At 50.8% G+C, this 15,944-nt stretch overlaps 1 protein-coding gene across 2 annotated transcripts in view; it reads left to right on the top strand.

The window, feature by feature from the left end:
• Nucleotides 1–15,944, top strand: part of TMEM178B (transmembrane protein 178B) — a 373,555-nt gene that overhangs the window by 118,588 nt on the left and 239,023 nt on the right. For both annotated transcript variants that reach the window (XM_032643737.1, XM_032643738.1), the window contains exon 2: nucleotides 7,890–8,003. In XM_032643737.1, coding sequence (XP_032499628.1) covers nucleotides 7,890–8,003 — 114 coding nt within the window. The remainder of the gene's footprint in view (nucleotides 1–7,889; nucleotides 8,004–15,944) is intronic.

The following is a 15,944-nucleotide window of genomic DNA, read 5'->3' as shown; positions in this document are numbered from 1 at the left end:
TGCAAGCATTAAAAATGAAACGTCCGTAACACTTTTCCTCAGTATGAAGAAAATAAAACATTCTTTCTTGCCAGGTCGGCAGCAGCGATAAGCCTTGCAAATCCTTCGGCTCAGAACACCTGGAAGGGACAGGAGGCGCCAAAGAGGAGATGGGGTCGGGCTGGGGAGGGTTCTTGCAGTAAGCTTTTGCGAAGACCTGTCTGAGATCTGGGAGCGTTTGTAAACATCGCTGCCCTCGTCACCCTCCTCCCCTTCCTGCCGGGCTTGGGGACCCCAGTCCCGTCTGCCGTCCTCGAACCCCTGGGACATCCCTGGTTTGCTTCCCTCCCCTTTCACTGGGGACATGATGTTGATTCTGATCTCAAAGCTTTAACCCCCTAATCTCCATCCCCACTCTTGTGGCTGGCTGAAGAATCCAACATTGATAATGCTAATCTGATAATGGCTTTCCTCATTTGCCAAAGGAGATTCTCTACTTCCTCTCTCTTCTAAGGTGTAATTTTAACTTTTTTTTTTTTTTTTGAGAAAATGCCCTTTAAGGAGGAGATGAAGTCCAAAATTTAAATCCTCAACCGGTTTCCCTTTTTTTTTTAAAGGTTGGCTTTCAAGTTTTTTCCAGTGTGTTCTTTCTACCTTTGCTTAGTCTTTCCATATATTAGGCACAGAGCACAGGCCTCGGGCTAGAACAGTGGTTAAGAACCGCCTGGTGGGCGAGACAGATGTCAAAGTGAGACCGTAAGAGCTCACCCTGTAGCGGGCTGAGGCCAGGGCCGGTCAGCGGGACCGACGCCAGTGTCCTGGCCATTCTCACCGTTGGCACCGAGGAAGGGCGAGCGGCAGACGACACGTGGGTGATGTCCCTTCCTCCCTTTCTTCTTCATTAGTGGATGTATCACGTTCCTCCACATACAAAGCACTGTGGCTGCAAAATTATCCTTGTTCCCAATGGGTCTCCAACCAGGCAGTGAATCATTACAGCTGTGGTGTCTGAAACCTCTGCGCCGACACCCAGACACTGGCTGTTCTCCTTGCTGGCTGAGTGGCTCCAGAGAAGGCCTTCATCTGTCTAAACTCTCTCTTCCTTCAGTCAAATGGGGATATTACTGTAATATTTACCTCACAAGGTGGTTGTGAGGATGACGGGGGATAAAATGAGTGTCCGGCGTCTGGAAGGCATTGTGAATAGATTTAATTTTTTTAAAGAAGGAGGTCTGGAATGAAGGAAACACGGGGACGCTCAGAAGCGGTCCAGTCATCCATCCATGTGTCTTTAGGATGCTCGAATATCAAGAAGAAAAGAACATGAGGAACAAGGGAAGCTGAGAAGGAACAGAGCCTGCCTCGGCCCTGGGTGCTGACGGGACCCTTCACAGCAACCTCCGGATCGAGTTGGACCAACTTTTTTTACTTCTTACTGTTCACACTTCTCAAACATATGAACCATTTGCACTGCTCTCCCCTGGGTGGTGGTTCTTCAGTGTTTGGTCCCCCAGAGCAGAGCCCGAGACAGGGACTTAGGGGGAGTTCCCGGGAAGGAGGAGAAGCCAGTGGATGGCGCAGTGCTGAGCAGCTTCCTGCTGTGAGCATCAGTTTGGATCCCAGGGCCGCCCTCAGGGTCACCGTGCAGAGGGTGCCTTGTGGTCATCCCCCAGTGGGTGGGGTACGTGCTCTGTCTCTCACGCCCTCGGTCGAGGGTCTCTCGTGAGTATTGACTCTCCTGCACCCTTGTGGGCTGCCCGTTGAGGGCCAAGTGACCTGTGAGTTGCAAGGAGGCGGGAGACTTGCCAGGGACTTGACGTGGGTGCCATCAGCACGCCCGGGAGCACTCACTGCAGTTCCGGCCGGAGTCCGAGGTGGGCCAAGAGCATGGAGAGCCATGGCTCTAGTCCTGCCCACAAAGGTCCCAGACTGACTTCAGGACGTCGTGCAAACACAGCTCCTGGATGGGCATCTGCGCCTGGTGCTGCATTGCTCCCAGATGTGGCCACGGGGATATGGCTCCCAAATGTGGCTACGGAGAGGAGGCCAGCACATACTTGGGGCCAACTACCTCCTTTACCTTGTGTGATGAAAGGACAGACCCTGGTGTCTATTCCCCACTCATCCAGATATGTATTGCTTGCCTGGCCCTGGGGGTAGAAGTGCAAACAAGAGACCTGGTTTCTGGGTTTGAGGAGCTCACAGTTGAGCGATAGAAACTGCTCTTTGAATAAGAAAGGATTTGGAGTCAAAGGAGTCTGGGGAAGTCTGCACGCCATACCTGTCCCCTCTAGGGGAGTTACTGTGTACGTTAAGAACTCTTAAAGTCCTGCAGTAAGTAAACCTTTTAAACATTGTTGAACCCAATTTTTCCTAAATACGTTTGACCGTCGCATACCCAGCCGGCATCACTCCACTTTTAAAGTGAGAGCTGGGGAGGGGGTCCCATATTCTGGTTCTTTCTCAGGCCCACGCTGATCAGCACCAGATATGGTCGTGAAGTTGCAGGGTTGCCTTTACAGCACACCTTCCCCCTCCCTCATGAGCTGCCGGGATCCTCAGCCTCTTTTCTCTAGGGTCCCTCTGCTGCTGAGGGTCCCTCTGGAGGAAGGGGATTTCGGAATCTCATCCACACCTAGGCACTAGTGACTCAGAACTACCCTCTTTGGACTTACTTAAAAGAGTTTTAAAAATAGGTACCTAAGAGAACAGTGAGCCAAAGGAATGATTCTAATGCACGAATATAAGTGCTGTGGCACCTGTTTAGGGAAGGTAAGTTTAGATGGTGTGGGGATGTGTCCTAGCACTGCCTCTGAAGTCACCCTGCCTAAGAAGGTTTCCACTTAATATACATAACGGTGGAGTAATAGACTCCTTCTACAGCTACTTAGGAAACCAGGTCTTGCTGATAGCAGATTGCGCGTGAAAGGAATATCACCTGCTGGTATCACGGTAGAGCGTGGTCAGAATCCCGAGTTCATTGTGTACGCTGTCTCTGCTGCCCCCCTCCAGTCTGTTTCCTCATATGCCCAGTGTACATCAGGGCTCTTGTGCTACCAGCCTCCTAGGGGTATGGCATGCGAAATTTCTCTCTCCCCCTCTCCCCACCCCCTGCCTCTGTGTTTGTATAGTGTGATATAAACATTGCTTACTGATATTATTTCTGATTTCCTGTGGTCTTGCCCCCTTAGAGTAAGTAGTCTTAGGGCAGCAGTTCATAATAACTGGTGTTTATTGAGCACTTACTATGTGCAGGAAGTGCATTAGTTTTTAACATGAATTATTACACTCATGCCTTGGGTCTTAAAGGATTTGAAAGGCAGAAAAAGGATAGGAACAGTCTCCCCCCGTTCCTTCTTCCCGGGTCTCCCTTTGCCACTGAAGACCTTGAGAGGTGGAGGTGGGGGAGAGGAGGCAGGTGCTAGCATTGGACTGAGGGAAGCTGGAGTGATGTTTTAGAAGGGGAGAGGGCCGGGGAGGTGTGGAAGGAAAGACGAAGAAGGGGAGAGTGAGCCGGATGCTGGTGTTTGCCCCGTGGGTCCAGTCCCCACCTTCATCTGCTCGTACTCAGAGGCTGCCCCCCTGCGCCAGGTGGGTTCAGGAAATGGGGGGGAACCGGCAGGGAATGAGGGTAGGAGGGAATGGGTGCTTATTCCCTGCCCCTCACAGGTTGGCTGTGACCCCCTGCTGAAGCCTGCATCACCTCTCCAGGTTCCGGTGATGCACCCCGCCCCTCTCCTTTCCTGGTCTTGGTGTTATAACCACATCCTTGTGTTGCCAGCCCCAGGGCCCTGCACCACCCTTTGCTGGTCTCTTTACGCTCTGCGCTCAGCTTTGTAAATTGTCCCTTTTGGAAACTCTCCTCTGTTACCCATTTGGGTATCCTATCTCCCTGGGACCCTGACACGCAGATAGGAGGGTCCTCAGCTCAGAGGGCAGAGCATGGCTGAAGGTATAAAGTCCCAAGGGGCCCACAGGAGGGGCCACCCCTGCTGCCTCGCTGACCAGTTTTCTGGCCCCTAGCTGAGGCTTCCGGACTGGGAAGCTCATGTGTCTGGGCTGGAATGCAGGAGGTGGGGAAGGTCATGGGCTTCTCCGTTGCCTTCCAGGTCGCCCCTCTAACCTGTTCTTTGCAGGAAAATCTGTTTGTATTGGGAAGCCCACATTCTGGGCACACGAATTTGGTGCCCAGATGGCGCCTGAACTGACAAAAGCCCAGCACACTGACAGGACCTGCAGACACATGGGTAAATATTTTGCCTTTCTTCTTAGGCAATATTTGAGTCTTTCAAATTTAATTGCTGTCATAGGCAGGATGCTTGCATCCTTGAGGCAAAGCAAATAGTGAGGGCCTCCACCAGGGCTGCTGGGAAGTTCTCCAGCCAGGCTTCCTGGCTGGCTGCCCACGGCGCCTGTCCGTCAACTCCTGCTCTTGTCGAGTGTCAGGTGGCCTCTTGCCTCACTGGCTGGGTGGGCTGGGGGTGAGGGAGGCTCAGGGAGCCTGAGACCTGTGGCCACTTGTTGAGTATGTTTTGAGGCTGAGAGAACCTGGTCTTGGCTAGGAAATCAGGTACTTTTCTCAGACATGAGTGACAGGCACCAATCTAGCTCTTACCAGTGGGATCCTGTCTTGTGTCTCCCAAGCTGGGTCCAGGGAGGGTTTCGTTTGATCTTGAAATCGTGGAATGTAGGGTGGCTGCTAGTTTGCATGACATCTTTGTGCAAATTAGATAAAGGCAGCCTCTCTGACAGGGACATCTCCCGCATACCCCACCAGGGTACATGTCTTGGCAAGCAGAGCAGCAGCTGGACTTCAGCACCTAGGTACCCTCGGGAGGTGCCCTTACGCAGTGCACAACCTGCTCAACTGTATATGTCCCAGGTAGTTGCTGATGATATTCATGTAAAAACCCTTTCTCCCTTATATCTCCCTCTCTTCTTTCTTTTCCTCTTTATTCCAACCCGAAACCATCGACCTAGTTGTCCCTCGGATTACATTTACAAAGTGCAGTGAGAGGCTATTCCACGTTCTTATGTGATCGACAAGCCTCTCCTTACGTTGTCCAGACAGGGAAGAGGTATTTGCTGTAGGATCCCAGAGTTCTGCAGCAATCACCTCCTTTTATTCATGACATTCTACTTTGCCTCAATTATTTTAATCCCTTGCATATAATAGAAGCAGTTGGGTTCCTTACCCACTGTGGTCTTCTAAAGGGTGCCTTATGTTATTCATTGCTTTCTTCAAAGCACGTGTTCTTGGTGCCCGCCCTGTGCTGGTGGCCGGGGAGATAAAGATGAATGAGTGAGACAGGTCCCTGCCCTTGAGAAACTCATCATCCAGTGGGGGAGTGAGGCGTGTAAATAGATAAATCACAGCCCATTGGTGTGCTGGCTGCAGTAGCACAAAGAGCTTAGGGAGGGAGAAGGAGGGGATGTTGAATGCCTGCTGCTGTGTGCTGTCCTAGATGCAGGGAGGCTTTGCCGAGGAGCTGGAGGTGTACCAGGTGAAAGACAGGGAGGACAGGAGGGACAGAGTCGTGAGCGGATAGGGCATTATCAGGGCAGGGTGGAGGGGGGCGCGCCTGGCTGGAGCCTAGGGTGTGTAGTGGCTGGGGCCCAATGGGGGCTGGGACTTTGTGCCAGGAGTGTTGGGTTTATCCGGTGTGTGAAAGAGACTGCATTTTCTGAAATGCATTTTCCTTCTGGAATGCAGTCCGCAGCGGTGCGGTGCGGAGGGTGGGCTGGTGGAGGAGACTCCCATCAGACAATTCTGAGTTCTAATCCTGGCACAGGCAAGTCACTTAGTCTTCTTGAGCCTCCATTTTCCTATTCGTAAAATAGGGGTGATGAGCATCATAGCTCCTACTTAGTTGGGTTCTAGAAAGGATTAGTAGGACAGTGTTCATAACAGAGTGTCCCGCTGGTGGGACAGGTACAGAAGCCACGAATAGGTTACAGGTGGCTGAGGTGTGGCTCCTTCAACCCTCCCCGAGGCTGGACCGGACGCAGCAGCCCATCTGCTCATCCCGGCTGCCTTGCACACATATCTTCTACATGCGCCAGGGCATGAGTAAAGTTGGAAACCACTGGTCTACAAGGCTCTTGGCAAGTCTCTCCTACCTAGTAAGTCCTCAGCAAATGTGGCTGTTCGTTGGGATCAGTCACTGTTTTTGTGCAACTGTGGTAGAGGGAGTGGACACAGAGAGGGCAGGCTGGATTCCAGGGACATTTCTGAGACAGAACTGGCAAAATTTGGTGACCAGTTGGATGTCAAGGAGGCGTGGTACCACTAGAGCTGGGAAAGCCTTGGGGATGACTGTGGGATTTGTGATGTGGACTGGATGGGAGGTGATGCTGTTGATGGAAATTGTTATGGAAATGAGGTATGGATGTGCGTTGAAGAAGCGGAGACCATCTGGCAGACTACTCTTTCTAGAAGTATTACCAACTTAGGGAAGAAGGAACATAGAGGTGTGGGGGGATGTGGTCTGGGGGAGGGTATGGCATGCGAGAGACTCAGGATGTTTGTAGGCTAAGGGGAAAAAGACAGAGGAGTTGAGAAATTAAAAGAAAAGTAGTGCATAACACTTCCTCACACTTTGCCCCTTTGGACAGCGTCTGTCCCACTGGAGGAGTGTCTGCCAATAATGGGCAGTGGGCGGTTGTCCAGGTATGATTTGCAATAAGGCGCTGTCTAAATTACTGCACTCCACCAATTGCCAGGTTCCCTGCTGACAGTGAGCCAGGGATCAGACAATTCAGTCAGGTGCCACCACTTATAAATTGAAAATCAGTGGGGTGCAAAATGGATTACCGTCAAAATCCATTCAGGTGCAAAACCAAATTTTAAAACCCCTAACCTTTAATAAATGACACCTTTCCTGATGGTTCACAATGCGCTGACACTGAGTTTTAACATCCCCCAGATAAGCAGGTGTCGATGGAAGCGTCTGCAGGAGGCCAAGGACTCCTAATCATGCCTCCCTTTTGGAATTTGCAAACATGGCGGATTTAAAAATGCATGCTTTGGCAGTTCTGTTAGATTCTCGAAGGTGTCGGTTCTCAAACTAAAGTGTGGAACAGAATCACCTGGAGGGCCTATTAAAATTCAGATTGCAGGCTCTACCTCCAGGTTCTTGATTTAGCAGGTCTGGGGTCAGGCCTGGGAAATGACATTTCTAGAAAGTTCCCAGAGGATGCTGATGCTGTGATCCCAGGGCCACACTTGGAGGGCCTCTGCTCTAAGATGTAGGACTGTTTTGACAATCTGACTAGCAAAGCATGCATTGATTGATAACGGCTTCTCAGTAAAAGTCCTACTGGACCAGGTGTTGAGTATGTCAGGGGGCTTCAGTTTTGTCCAAGAAATCTGAGAAGAGACTGGTTCAAGGAGATACAGATGGATCTGAGCGCTTTGTGTTCAGAGGTGAGGCTGGGGGGGCAGGGGATGGAGAAAAGGCAAGGGGCCCCCTCTAGCTCAGCATTCCGCAAGATAGCACATACTACGTGATTAAGGCCGAGGCCTGCTCTTTACTGGTCTGTGGATGCAAACTCTAAACGTCTTTAGATGCCAAACTTCCTCCCTTGATATAAAAGTTGATTTTCCTAAGGTTAAACACACATGGCTATTACTTTCTTAACAAGCTGCTATCAGCCTAAACATTGACTCTTCCCACCTCTGAATGATGCCAGAGGTGTATTTTTCTATCTAAATCCATGGCGTTTGATTTTGTCCTACCCTCTTGCTCTTTTGGAGTCAAGGTTATTACCTTGTACGTGTAAAATGTAGGTGTCACCAGGCCCGATATGAAACAAGTCCCTTGCCCCAGGACAGAAAAATGGATCCTGGAGACTGCCCCAGACCTGGTTGCTGCCTCGTTAACATTTGGTCTCCTGTCTCTCTTTGCCAGGAGAAATTGAGAGATGCACGTACATCAAATACCACTACTCCTCAGCCACCATCCCCAGGAACCTCACCTTCAACATCACGAAGACCATCCGCCAGGATGAGTGGCACGCCCTGCGTAAGTACACCTGAGTTTCTTTCTCTGGCTGTGACCTTTGGAGGGCGCGGAGACTGGATGCCCATCAGCAGCTCGGTCCGGATGGACAGATGCACCTCCGTGTGAGACCTGTGGACAGTCTCAGAACTTGGCGGCAATCCTTAAAGTGTCGATGTCTGTGGGTCACAGTTGCCTCGGTTGGTTTTGATGGCATTGTAGCTTTTGAGGAGTTTGCTTCTACAATTAAAACATAAAACGACCAGCAGTTAGACGGTGATCAGTGGTCTTGCTTCGCCATCCTGGTAGGCATTTAAGATTTCACCTATTTGACCAAACCAACTCCTGGGATTCAAGTCCAGTGTGTCTCCAAGTTGCTGGGGGTGTTACTGTGGCAACCTGCTAATCTCTCTCGTGTTGTCCTCTGTACGGGGTAAGACCTGCTGAGACCCGGTGGTGGTTGCAGGCAGCGTGGCACTGGGAATTTGCATGTCGGAGGGGTCACGAAGGGGGAGGGGCTGGTCCTCAACTTCCAAGTGTCTGTTTCCCCTAGAATGATAGGCTTTGGGACCCATGTTCGCATGTGATTGCTCAGAGAAGATAAGAGTATCTGCCTCCATTGGTTAGGGAAATTCTTGGTCAGGGATTCTCAGAGACTTAAATTATGATGAGAGGGTGACTTCATGAGCGGACAGAGTTGGTTGGCTATTTTTACCTTTCTGCTCCATGGGGATCCACCTGCTTGTCTGTGTCAGGAAAGTTCTCCTTCCTCACCAGCATTGTTCTTCATGTGAACACATTCTTCCTCTTAGTAAGCTCCACGCTGCCTCTGGTGCATTTGTCATTTCTCCCCGATTCTAGCTTTTTTCACATAATGTCACAAGATTAACTTGATGTTTATATGTGAAGGAGGTTCTTTGTTTCCTGATAACAAGGATCCTGTAATCGGTAAACTTTGAAGAAGATCAAAACCATCTTTTGGGGCTTCCCTGGTGGCGCAGTGGTTGGGAGTCCGCCTGCCGATGCAGGGGACGCGGGTTCGTGCCCCGGTCTGGGAGGATCCCGCATGCCGCGGAGCGGCTGGGCCCGTGAGCCATGGCCGCTGAGCCTGCGCGTCCGGAGCCTGTCCTCCGCAGCGGGGGAGGCCACAACGGTGAGAGGCCCGCGTAACGCATAAAAAAAAAAAAAAAAAAAACCATCTTTTTTCTCTTTATTGTTGCCTCATTGTCTTTTGCGTGCATGGGGCCCACCAGGTATGTTCCACTTTTTGGTTTGGTTTTAATCAAGTCACCGTAGCTTGAAGTGGGGGTGGGGTGAGAGACAAGTAAAATTAAACAGAGCAATCGTTCGTTGGTTTCAGGAAAAAGATTCTGACTAGGTGTCTGGATGAGTGTTACCTAATGCCAGTGGCCCAAAATGATGTAGGGCAGGTATGAGCAGATAGGAATGCATTAACCAAATGGCTCCCCCCCCACCCCACCCTTACAAGCTTTATCACTGCTGGAGACACGAACCAGAAGCTGGGAACAGGGAGCTAATGTCCAATGGGCATCCTCAGGTGCTAGACATTGAGCGAAGCATGCCACATACTTATTTAACTTTAATGTGAGATTTGCTTTAGGGACACTAGTAATCAGGGCTATTAATTTCCTTTTTGGAGGGAGACATGTGAAGAGCCAAGTATATAAATCCCTGACAATGACTGCTTATTTGTCAAGTTGCATTGGTCTAGGATAGTCACTTAATAGACACCTTCAGTGCATGTTCAAGATACATGACAAGCCTGGTAGAAGAACCACTTAAATATAACTTAAGCAATGCAGTGGAGGGGAGGGGCGTCATGGAATCTCAGAAGGAAGACGTTGTCGGTATTTCGGCTTCAATTCAGATTCACTCAATTCAATCACAGTTACCGAGTTTTTCTGTGTACCGGGCACATGGTGGATACCGAGGCCACAGGGAGCTCTTTCAAAGAGCTCATGTCTGGAGGTGGAGGAGGGTGGGCAGGAGCGGAGAGATACATTCACAAAGCAAATAATTACAGGGCAATGCCCTGATTACAATATAGTATAACGGCTTCAAGCAGTTAAGGTAGTTGGTGAAAGTTTTTCAGCAAAAGAAGAATTATTCTAGCATAAATTGCACAAATGCATTTCAGGGGCATCACTGAAAACATGTTACGTGGTGTTAGCAAAGGTAGAGAGGAGGCTAATGCTAAGCTTTATGGCCCTTCTCTGAGCCCAGTGTCTCCCGGGTCCTTGTTCTGAAACTGGAGTGCCCTTAGGTTCTGCAAAATCGAGCGTGCAGGCTCCGCTGCGGTGAATGGGGGTGCTAACAGATCTATTTTTAACTGATAAAAGCCATCTCAGCGACTGATACATGCAGACGTTTTGGGCACCCCGTGTTGGGTGAAGTCGAGGCTCCCCTTTGGTGAGGGATTCATCTGCCTGTTTCACAAAGTGACCTGCTGGTCTGTGAGGCAGGCAGAGAACGTTTGCCATTCCTGACATCGATGGCAACTATTTTTAGCCAGAGAGCAGGCGACCGTGGGTCACACCGGAAGCTGCTGCTGAACGTAATTGGCAATGTTGGCGCAACGGGGAGGTGTAGTAAATGTCAGTTTTAATTTTCAAAGGTCAGATATCGATGACATTAGGTGGGACATGGGCACATAAGCCCCCTTTGAAATTAAGTAGAAACTGTCAAAGATTAGCAAACCCCTATGACCAAGCCTTGGAAATTAAGAAAAAAGAAACAGACTCTGATTTCTTTACTTATTTGAGAGTCCTGTATTGTTGAATACTGTCAGTGGGATCAAATAAATTCCTTTAATACTAGGTTGGTTATCATTTTATAATTTCGCCATAATACCTTACATTCTGTAATTTTTCTCGGTAAGTAATTTTTGCCAAAGCAAAGATTTTGATTTTCTTTTTCTCCTGGAAAATTTTCTCCTGAAATAACTTCTGGTAAATATTTTGGACTTTGGTTAAACTTAGGTTATACCTACATTTTCATCAAGAATTTGCATGTGGTCATCAAACACTGTTGTGGAAAAAAAACGTTTTCAAAGAAGAAAAGCACCATTTGGTTTAAAACTATGCTGTGGGTTTTGAACAGTTAACCCCACCAATGGGAGGCTTCACTGTTTGGCTGAGAGCTTATTCACCTTATGGTCACATGAATAGCAGGTAAAGAATAAAATTATCTGTAGGTCGCTAGGTTTATAAATCCAAGTGTAAAGCGCTAATAACCATGAGTCTGGGGAGTAAAGGTCGGAGAATCAAATGTGTCTGTGCATATGTGTGTGTGTGTTGAGGGCGGTCTCTGCTGTGGAGGTTTGAATACTGAGTTTTCTGGGTGATTTGGTGACAAGGTTCTGAATCTGTCTTGGATGGTGATTGCCGATGAAGTGTTGGGTGTACCTGTTTCTCCTTCCCACCCTGGCAAGAGCCTCCCCAGAGAAGGCAGAACTCCTTCAATAGTTGGGACCGTGCCCTCAGTCCACCCAGACCTGACTGTTTGCCTGGGGCAGCCCACCTTGACTTTCCTCCCTGTCTGCTGCCTCCCATGAGATTGCAGTGACCCCAAGTGGCATGGGTCCGGGCTCCGAGGGTGCACTGCACCCCTGATCTGGGTCCTCCTGCCCCCTCCAGGGCTGGAGCAGGGTGGGTGAGTATCGCTGGGCCAGCGAGGATGGGCCAGTGGCTACAGGAGATGAGCTTGGCCGATGCCACTCTCTGGGTGGGTGGTCTGGTTTAATGTTTGGAATATGACAGAAGCAGATTGGCAGTGGTCAGGGGAAGCAGGCTGGCAGGACAGTGACATCTTAAACGGTGCCACTTCCTCCTCTCACTAGAACACATCCGCATGGGCTTTTCCTGCTCTGAAGTCCAGGCTTGGGTTGCTGTGCTTGTTTGGAGAATTCTGTGTCCTTGTGTAACCTTCAGGAACCCCTGAGGCCATCCCTAGTGGTTGTTCCTTTGCTTTCACTGTCACTGGTGTCCCTTTGGAATGCGCTTGTAGCACAGCTGGGGTCCTGGATGCTGCCAGTGGCAGGGCAGGGGGTGGGAGGGGTGCCTGGGTGGCCCGTGATACAGACTGGGCAGCCAGGGTGCTGAGAAAGCAGGCTCTGGGGAGATGATGCTGCTGAGATGTGGGTGCTTCTGCAAGGAGGAGCTGGAGTGGAGCTGGGCTTGCGGGGCTGCTCCAGCGAAGGGGCTGAGGTAATGGGTGGCAGGGGGCACAGCGGGGGGCCTGCCTGGGGGCTGCAGGGCAGGCACCCACTGGAAAGTGTGAGAAGGGCAGCCCTTTGTCACCCCCCTGGTCTCCAACTCTGCTTGTCAGGGGCTCGGGGCAGCTGCTGACGAGTCTACCCCAGGGTCCAAGCCCTGAGGCTCCGGAGTCCCGTGCTTGTGAGCTCAGATTCTCTCATTTCACTTCAAGATGCAGGTTTCAGCTCACAGTTGATTGCCCCTGGCAGTGGGAATCGGGGAGCTGGGATTCCGCTTTACTGCAATCACATCCTCTCCGCTATCTTTCAAGAGGCTGAGAGCCAAGAAAGCTCCAGGTTTTTTTGTTTTTGTTTTTTTTAAAGCTTCCTTCTGTCAAGACTGAAAGTTCAGCTAATTCAATTGGATGGTCACACAGCACATTTCCAGCTGGCCAGGGAGGGAGAGGGAGAGATGATCTCCTCCCCCTGACCACCCCCCCTGCCCCGCCCCGCCATCCTCCTGAGGGCTCACTCCCCACCCCCAGGACACACAAACACAGCCTCACACAGTAGCTTTGCAAAGTGGAATCAGAAGCAATATGATATGTAGTTAAAGAGGGAGGGAGAAGAGGAGGGAAAGGGCGTTGGGGGAGGGAGGGAGCAGAGATGGAGGCTTTGGGGAGGAGCGAGGACATGTCAGTGGATGTGCTGCTGAGAGGGAGAAGCAATAGAATTCAGAACTGTCTTGTCTAATGCACACACCTGAGTGACACACTTGGATCCCTGACCCCGAGACTCCTGACCGCCCACCGTGGAGGCCTGTGGCTCAGCTCAGTCTGGGGGGACCAGCCCCACCCAGGCTGTGCATGGTGGAAAGCCCAGCCTGTCTGCTAATCTGCTGTAGATCTTGGTGCTCGAACTCTTCTCTTACTCTGCTTGGCCAAGCCCTACCCGGTTCCCCCTCTTCTAGCCTCTTCCGTAATCTCTTCCATACGCTCCCCTCTTTCTAGGATTAGCACGTCCTGCCCCTGAATCCTAGTCCCCCCGGTGCTAAGACTCCCTCCAGCCACCCCCAGGTACCCCCCACCTCCTGGGTCCAAAGCTGCTCCTTGCCCCTCCCCGCTGGCATTGGCCTTGGACTTGGACTTGGACTTGTGTTGGCTTCTTGCCCGATGGCGCTTACCTTCTCCTTTCCTAATGGACTGTCCTGGCCCTTCGGGGCCAGCCTGCTCATCTGCTCTCTGAACTTCACTCCTACTCAGATCTCTGGCCTCACAGCCTAGGAGTTGCCTAGGTTTCTGGTCCCTCGTCCCCCAGCCATCCCTGCTTATGACGAAATGAATGTGGTAGACCCAAGGGGTTGGGATGATGATAAGAGTAATTGTAACAGCGATAATGCCTCTTGCAGATGGGGTAACCATGCCAGGCAGGAAGGGGCTGCCTAGAGGTCCCTTCTTGGCCTCAGAAGGACCTGAGACTCAGGATCCAGGTCTGAACTCCAGCAGACACCCTCCAGCTATTTTTTCTTTGTTTTTGGCGGATGTGATGTAAAACAGCCTAATGAGGTAAACATCCTAGACAAGAGAAGCCTCGGACCCCTGCAGTGTTGGCCATTTTCCTTCGCCTGCACCTGCCTCTGAGCCCAGCCAGTGTGAGGTTCTCACTGTGTACGGTCTGTTGTGAGCTGCCTCTTGCTTGCAAGACTACCATCCATGGGTGTCATCCCTAGCAAGAAACCTCCCCAGAATTGTGGAAGCTTGATAGCACAGGAACTCAACTGACAGAGCATCCCCATATGTCGCTTGGTGTTCTGAAGTCTTTGCTTTTTGCAACCCATCCCACGTCTCTCTGCCCCCAAGCCCTTGCAGGGAACATTGTAAACCTTTCAGGATACCCAAAGCCTGCAGCCCAGAGGCTGCACTATGCTTGTCCTCCCAGAGCTCCTATGGTATTTTTGCAACAGGCCAGGCAGAGAACACACACCCCTTAATGTGGTATCACACCTACACCTGCTCTGGCAGCTGTAACTCATGCCAGGACTCCTTTCGTTCACAGCTTTCCCTGCCTGTCAAAACTTACCTCTTGGGCTTCCCTGGTGGCGCAGTGGTTGAGAGTCCGCCTGCCGATGCAGGGGACACGGGTTCGTGCCCCGGTCCGGGAAGATCCCACATGCTGCGGAGCGGCTGGGCCTGTGAGCCATGGCCGCTGGGCCTGCACATCCGGAGCCTGTGCTCCGCAACGGGAGAGGCCACAGCAGTGAGAGGCCCGCATACCACAAAAAAACAAACAAACAAAAAAAACAAACCTACCTCTCTTCTGTCCCATTCCCTCAGGCCTTCTGCTAGACAGCACACTTACTAATTGGATGAACTTTTTTAAGGTATTAATGTCTTCTTGGGTTACCTGTCCTGATAGCATTGTTATTTTTCAGGAGACTTCACCCAAAGGCATGATAGTGAGGTGTTAAAGGTCATGTGGAGATACTTTAAAATTCTAACATGTGTAGCTGTTGATCCCACCTACTTAGGTGGTGGCCTGGCTAGGAACCAGTGGCGGAAACGGAGTGGACAAGAGGGAGAGTTTATTTTTGAAGCGGCCTTAGGAGTAGGCAAGGGAGGAGGCCTGGAGTAAGGGACGGGGTGGAGTAGGGCACAACCTTTTCTGTTAAAGGTAGCCAGGTACTGAAACAAAGCTGAGAACCACTGTGCTGGTGTAACTGCAGTCTTCAAGCCACAGTTCATCTGAATGGGCAGGTCCAGTTTCGTGCTGGGAATTAGTTGGGAGTCTGGCCTAGAGGCCTTCTCTTAGCTTCTGCAGATTGGAAGGTGTTTTCTTCTGGCCGAGCACACCGATCTGGGCACCACAAAGGAGACCTGGGTGCAACCCCACTGGCATCCCTCATCCATTTGTTCATTTACTCATTCAGTATTCATGGAGTGCCTGTTCCGTGAGAAGCCCCGGGTTAGGTGCTGGAGGAGATACTAAAAGGTATCCTGCTTTCCAAATTGGATGATATATTTCCAGGTGCCAACTAGGCAAGGGATCAAACTGCTTGTTGCTTAATGTTTATCGACTACCCAGAGTGCAGGCTAACGTGGCTGACACGCACACATCATGGGTCCCGACCTCCACGTTTAAATTGGGAAGAACTCATTGCAGGGGAAATAAAGGCAGAACGTAAGGCAGAACTACCATATCACAGAGGCTTTGGCCTGTTTTTTTTTTTTTTTTTTTTTTTTACAGGCCAGGGAAGAGTGGGGATGGTCTAGGATCTGCTTTCTCTGGGCCCTCTAGGGGAACTGTCCCAGCTCTAGGTGCTGAAAAGGAAGCTCAGTATTGCAGGTGATTGATCTTTCCAACAGCTCAGACAACAGAAGCTCACTGCGCAGGTGAGCTACAGCAGTGAGGGGGGAGAAACGGACCCGGAGCCGAGTGTTCCAGCGGGCAGGGGCAGCTCAGCAATAGGGAATCTGGGTTGGATGAGACACGGATATCTGGGCAGCAGACACTTGTCATCAGGGCAGTGGGTCAGCAGGTATGAATACAGTAAGTGGTGCTTTGGGGTTTCAGGACTGCATGATCCAATAGGGAAGAGGCTTGGCCAGGAGAAGGCAGGCACTAGTTCCCGAGAAATCTGGGACATTAGGGAGTTAGAATAAGAAATAGAGAACAGCAGCTAGGAGAGAAGCCTAGTTTTAAGGTCAGGGGTACTATGCCTTGAGCAAGAATGGGGCGCGATCTTAGAGCAGCAG

Source organism: Phocoena sinus, chromosome 9 (genome assembly GCF_008692025.1).
Source record: "Phocoena sinus isolate mPhoSin1 chromosome 9, mPhoSin1.pri, whole genome shotgun sequence".
NCBI lineage: Eukaryota > Metazoa > Chordata > Mammalia > Artiodactyla > Phocoenidae > Phocoena > Phocoena sinus.
Note: the sequence above shows the minus strand (reverse complement) of the source record. Positions and strands in the feature narration are given on the sequence as shown.